General features: G+C 44.5%; 1 protein-coding gene across 1 annotated transcript in view; it reads left to right on the top strand.

Annotated features, from left to right (window-relative positions):
* Positions 1 to 783: 783 nt before the first annotated feature.
* GFRA4 (GDNF family receptor alpha 4) overlaps positions 784 to 6,393 on the top strand; it is a 59,237-nt gene continuing 53,627 nt past the window's right edge. The window contains exons 1-2 of the mRNA XM_065405754.1: positions 784 to 900; positions 1,661 to 1,694. Coding sequence (XP_065261826.1) covers positions 784 to 900; positions 1,661 to 1,694 — 151 coding nt within the window. The remainder of the gene's footprint in view (positions 901 to 1,660; positions 1,695 to 6,393) is intronic.

Raw genomic sequence — 6,393 nt, 5'->3', positions numbered from 1 at the left:
CAGATGAAAAGCATTATCTAAAATAGGGATTATTAATCTCAAAAGAAGTCAAAGGGCCTGATTCTCCACCCACTTGCATCATTGGAGTCCTTCACGTCTGCGTTTGCAATGGTAGCATCCTATACACCCTTTGAAGAGGTGTAAATAACTCCACAGGGGGCAAAGGCATTGGATAGGGGAGACTTGGCCCTTACAGGATGGCTGCATGGAGTCTCATGTCGGTGTAGGCATATGAGGATTCGGCGAACACTATCAATGAATATGTGGGAGATCAGCTTGATCCAAGAACCGCAAACACAATTGCATGTGGGACGCACACAATTTGTCCATGACCATTGCAGATTGTTGTATCCTTGCTTTGCACTGTTCATGTTTTTCGCATGTGTTAATAACTGCTTGGAAACTGGGTGTAATGGCAACGTGACAAATTTACCCCCACCTTGCTCTGTCATGGGTTGTTGCTTCCCAGGTACTGGGATCAACCTGAAATGCTTTCAAGTTTGACCTCAGTGTATCTTTATACCATTTGTACTCACCACCATGAGAGCAGGTGCCTCACTTTAACCGACCACAAAATATGGCCTTGGGGATTCTTGAGTTGGCCATATGAACAAGATGCCCAGACCAACATAGTCGGAGCTGTTACGAGCATGCTTTGAATGCTGGACATCTGACAACAATTAAGGATTTAGGTGTTAGGAATCTTGTCCTACAATTTGACCCTGAAAACGGAGTGAAGATAGCACATCTGGAACTCACCACGTTTCCTGATATGGTGGTGATATGTTGTTAGCACAACTGCCTGATAGACATTTACTTAGTGCTTATTCCGAGACCCCGATTGTTCCAAAGGCAGCCGACAACATTCCAAATGCAGAGTTCGCCTTGGCTGTGCGAGAGGTAATTCCGGAATCCGTTGTGGCATTCTGTGCTGGCATGCTCCGTCGGCAAGAAAACTTACCCACGGACTTGAGAGGAGTGGTGGTGTTATTAATAATTGGGTGGGCGTGTGCATCCCCCAGCAAGTCTGGTACAACACTTCAGTTTTCTTTAGGCTAATTGTGAAACCAAAGCAGTTAACTGGACGAGCAAAGAGATGAGTTATAAATAGAATGTCATTGATCGATTGAGTGAACTACCAGTGCATGGTCATCAGCACATAAATGTGTTTTCTCCAGGTCTGTGAGGATCCATCCTGACAAATTCTGGGCATGCAGGCACCTAGGCCCAGATCCTTAAAGGTATTTAGGTGCTTAATTCCCATTGACTTCAATGCGGGAGAGGGCCCAGATCCTTAGAAATATTTAGGCACCTGGGAATAGGAAAGCATGGGTAACTGGTGTTGTTTTGTAATCCTGCCCGAGAGAGTTTTGCATTCACGTGTGTTGCTCTTCGTAGTACTTAGATCACTCATGCATGGCACTACCCTGGTTAGCACTGTGTGTTTTGGATCTATCAGCCGCAGGAACTGAGCATAGAACCTTTCAAGAGTCTCATCTAAAGCCTGTGGAAGTCAATGAGAAGCTTTCCATTGTTTTCAGTGGGCTTTGAATCAGAGTCCTCTAGCCACTTGAGCTAAAGGGGTCATTTCATTAGCTGGTAGAAGTAGTCAACTATTCGGCCACTAGGGGGCGAGGGACACACTTAGCAAGCGTGATAGCATTTTTATTATTGTAGCACCCTTGTTGTGCTAGGCGCTGTACAAACGCAGCACAAAAAGACGGCCCCCCACCCCCAAAGAGCTTACAATCAAAGTCTAAGACAAGAGCCAGCAGCCAGGTACGGACAGACCAGGAAATAATGAGACAGCCTTGGTCAGCTTGATGGGCAGTGGTCTCAGCACAGCAGCAGCCTAAATGCTGCGGCAAACCCCGTTAAGTTGTGCAAGCTGCTTCTGCACCTACCGGCTGGCGTTGCGCCGAGAACCTCACGAGTTCGGTTGCTGAGCCGCTCTCACCAAAGAATTCTGAGCAAAACATCTCCCTAGCCAGGAGGATTGTTAGTAACAACCGACCAAGCTGGCCTGTGTAGTTGTTTCATTAGCTGCACGTTTTGTTCTGGGGTTTGAAGCCTGTTTTTACACCAAATCTCTAATTCCACCGAGCACAACTAATAACAATCATTATCAATCAGCGGCCACTTGTGTTGGCTGCTCTGACCTAATTCAGTAAAACAATAAGCCAAGCAGCATGAGCTGTGCAATGTGTACGGCGGGGATGGCTCTAAAGAAACACTCCCAGAGGGGACTGGTGGAAGCTCCAGCGCGTGGGTTATTTAGAAGTGGGCTGGATACCGCCCTGAAGGAGGTGCTGGGAACAAACCTTCACTGGTTTCGGTTTCACAATGTGAAAGTGGCCTTACATGTTGCTGGTTCTGTTGTGCTTTTCACAGCATACTAAGGAGCTGGTGTATTTCGTTTCCGGCTTAGCATAATAACATGCTTCTCAACTGTCCCTTTCATGACAAGGCAACCTATTCATTATTTTTGTACAGCACCTTCAAGCATTTGGTATTGTAACAAATCATTGGCTAACTACCCCGTAGGGTTGTCACTACGCTGCCCGTCACAATAACTCTGAGCTTCCCGGAACGGGTGGGGATAGAAGCCAAATCTTCTTGCCTCTAGCACTTATGCTAAAAGAGAATCTCTAGTAGCCTTAGCAGTACGGTGACTATGACACAAAATTGAGCAATACTGATTCTCCTTGTGCAGGGCAGTGTATTCGAAGCACATTAACCAGTCATGATAGCATTATCATTATTCCACCAGCACGTGTGAAAACAAATCGTTGCTGTCTATAAAGGGCTCTGTCCTCATGTACACCTGAGCACCTGACCACACAAATCTACATACACAAGCTACAAATGTAATCTTAACATTGGTAACGACAATACAGATGAGCCAGGGAACTTCACAACTGCACGGCTGCATCCTTGGACACCAAAATTTGGTGTCTGTCACCCCCATTTTGTGGTGATCTTCTCCATCAAAGCCATGTTTGACCATTTTTTGGACCATTCTGAATAAACTGGAGGTTCGTTTTCCGAGTATTAAGTATTTTGCTGCTAATAGACATATCAGTATCAAGTAACCAGTTTGAATTTCACTGTCAGTATATGAAAACCAGGATTGTCTAACGGCCGTTTGGTGGCCCTTCCATGAAACTAGTTGATAGTGTTAGCCCACCCCCTACTAGGCAGGTGTCCACACTACAAAACTCCCAGAATGAGCTGGGAATCTTGGTGGAATGGGGCTGGAGACTCACAGCATCCTTTGGCCCTGAAAATCAGAGTGGAGACATGTTGCCGGGGGTAGCTGTCCATGGATAAACAGAGGACTTCAGGCCCTTGTGCTTTCTGGAATCTCTCATCAATGCTTAAGTGAATTAAGTAAAAACCTTTCAATTAAACTAGAATGACAGTAAATAGCTACTGCCACCTAGTGGAGGATCTGGGTGGCCATTTTCCTCTGAGCAGTAGAAAACAAGGCAACTGACACTCTCCCTAGAGTTCAGAGTAGCAGCCGTGTTAGTCTGTATCAGCAAAAAGAACGTGCCTTGTGGCACCTGAGAAACTAACAAATTTATTTGGGTATAAGCTTTCATGAGTTTAGCCCACGAAAGCTTATGCCCAAATAAATTTGTTAGTCTCTAAAGTGCCACAAGTACTCCTCGGTCTTTCTCCCTAGAGTGAAGAGTTTGTCTCGGAAATAACAGCGATCGCTATGGTCATCCTCAGGACTGTTCCTGAATCTAAACCCTTCGAGGGTTTTGAATCCACACCTTGTAAATGCGGAACGTCAATATTTAAAGGGACGTTGGCAGATCGTGTGCGAACCGAAATTTTCAGTGGAAACGGGTTTTATCTGCCGTAGGTTTGCAACCTGAACACTGCAATGCTGGGCTAGTGTCGGAGAACGGGGGCAGGTGAACCTGGCGTCTGAGTACCCTGCTCATATCTTAACCTGACACTCCCCCTGCAGCCTCAGCTGGACAAAGCATGTTTCACGTCATTCCTCAAACTCTTGCCCAGCGTCACCATCCACATCACTGCGATGTCTCACCCCAGAGCCAGCTACGTTTCAGTGCTGGATGGAGCTGTCCCCATAGCATAGAGTGGGACCTGCTTGGTCAGTAAAATACTTTGAGATCCCTGAGTGAAAAGCACTATAGATGTACTGAATACTATTTAAAACACGGGATGATCCTGATTTCCCTCACATGGTGAAAATCAGGAGTAACTCCGCTAAAGTAAGGAAAGCTACTCTGATGTGAGATCAGAAGGAGATCTGACATCGGATAGATATAGCCATATACAGGATGTGAAAATAAACTTCTGACCCCACCTGCCCACAGTAACAGTGTGGAATTGACACCAAGCAAAGGGAATAATACAGGCAAAAGGACTTTCAAAATACACAAATAAAGAGAGACGGGAGCTGAAAGTTCTGTTACAACAAAGAGGCAGCAGGGGGAAAAAAACATATCCATGGTCCAAATGCCAGTGACCTGAATTTGGCACTCACATACTATGGTGATGGGCAGCAGTGTACAAATCATAAGGTAGAATTGTGTTGAGAGAGACCCCTCAAAGAACATGGTGAAAGCAAGACCATGAACTTGCCCATCCTTGTCAAGGAAGATCTGATTTAGTGCGTGCAGATCTGGTTGCCCCATCTCAAAAAAGATATATTGGAATTGGAAAAGGTTCAGAAAAGGCCAAAAAAATGATTAGGGGTGTGGAATGGCTGCCATATGAGGAGAGATTAATAAGACTGGGACTTTTCAGCTTGGAAAAGAGACGACTAAGGGGGGGATATGATAGAGGTCTATAAAATCATGACAGGTATGAAGAAAGTAAATAAGGAAGTGTTATTTACTCCTCCTCAGAACACAAGAACTAGGGGTTACCAAATGGAATTAATAGGCAGCAGGTTTAAAACAAACAAAAGGAAGTATTTCTTCACACAACGCACAGTCAACCTGTGGAACTCCTTGCCAGAGGATGTTGTGAAGGCCAAGACTATAACAGGGTTCAAAAAGAACTAGATAAGTTCATGGAGGGTAGATCCATCAATGGCTATTAGCCAGGATTGGCAGGGATGGTGTCCCTAGCTTCTGTTTGCTAGAAGCTGGGAGCAGGTGGCAAGGGATGGATCACATGATGATTACCTGTTCTGTTCATTCCCTCTGGGGCACCTGGCATTGGCCACTGTTGGAAGACAGGATACTGGGCTAGAGGGACAATTGGTCTGACTCAGTATGGCTGTTCTTGTGTTCTTATGTCCCTTTCGCTCATGGGCAGGTTAAGACACATCATCCATATTGTAAATTACACAGATTTTCTCAGAGAGACCCTTTCTTTACGTTGCATAAAATGACTTCCGAGGGCCATGCTGGGGGAAAGGTGATGTTATGTTGTCTCAGCAGCAAACATACCGCTAACAATAAAAATCCCCCAGATCTTTTAGTTATTAAATAACACGATTATGGAATGGGTCATTTGTAACATCCCAGTTAAAGTTGCTTCCAGTGCCTGCATCGTAAACAGAAAGCACCAGCATTTGGGGCATTAGAACTTGATCTGTAAATATTGCTCCTGGTCTCTCTGTTCATGTGAGCGGGTCTCAGCTTGAGAACATATTCACTTTATATTTTGTAGGCAAATTTTTGAATCCGTGAATGTTTGATTTATTTTAAGTAGGCTCCCAAAGTACCTTACAGTCTTTGCAGATTGTCTGTGTTTATACCCGGCATGGTTAGTATCTGCTGGAGTTCACACTGGGTCCCAACATCCATTCCAACCCACCTTTGCCAGTTGCTCATGTGACGCTGACAAACTAATTCCTTTTAGGCTGAAATTTTGCACATTTTTTCTTAGCCCAGACACTTTTTAGAACATCTGAGCAAAATCCGTTGTCCGTTTTTTTCAGTTTTTTTCAGTAAAAAAAAAAATATAGACCTTTTCCCAGTATGTTCTGCTCAGAAAATTTGTGCATGGATAACTCAGCAGTGACTGAAGGCAGAGACACCAAACTTAGCTTGTTTTATAGATCTCATTAAGATTTAGGGAGCAAGCTCAGTTTGAAGAAAGTTGGTTCAGTAGTTTTTAAGGTTATAAGAGCTGAAGTGGGGGTTTCATGCATGCCTAAAAGAATGTTTCTATCAACCTTTTGGAGTGATCTAAACAATCCTAAAGTGCTGAATAAATTGAGATCCATGAATAAATTAGGCTTGCCTTGAACTAAAATTTGTCTAAAGTTTTGAGACAATTTATGCTTTCAGAGATGGGGGAGTTTGAGATGATTTGGAGTTTGACAGGATTGCTGTGGTTGAGAGCCAACCTCGGCATTTCAGAGCAGCCATGTTTGTGCTGGCCAGGAGCTTGGATGGA

The sequence above is a fragment of the Emys orbicularis genome, chromosome 5, assembly GCF_028017835.1.
Source record: "Emys orbicularis isolate rEmyOrb1 chromosome 5, rEmyOrb1.hap1, whole genome shotgun sequence".
Classification (NCBI taxonomy): Eukaryota; Metazoa; Chordata; order Testudines; family Emydidae; genus Emys; species Emys orbicularis.
The sequence above is the reverse complement of the archived record's forward strand: the minus strand, read 5'-3'. Positions and strand labels throughout refer to the sequence as shown.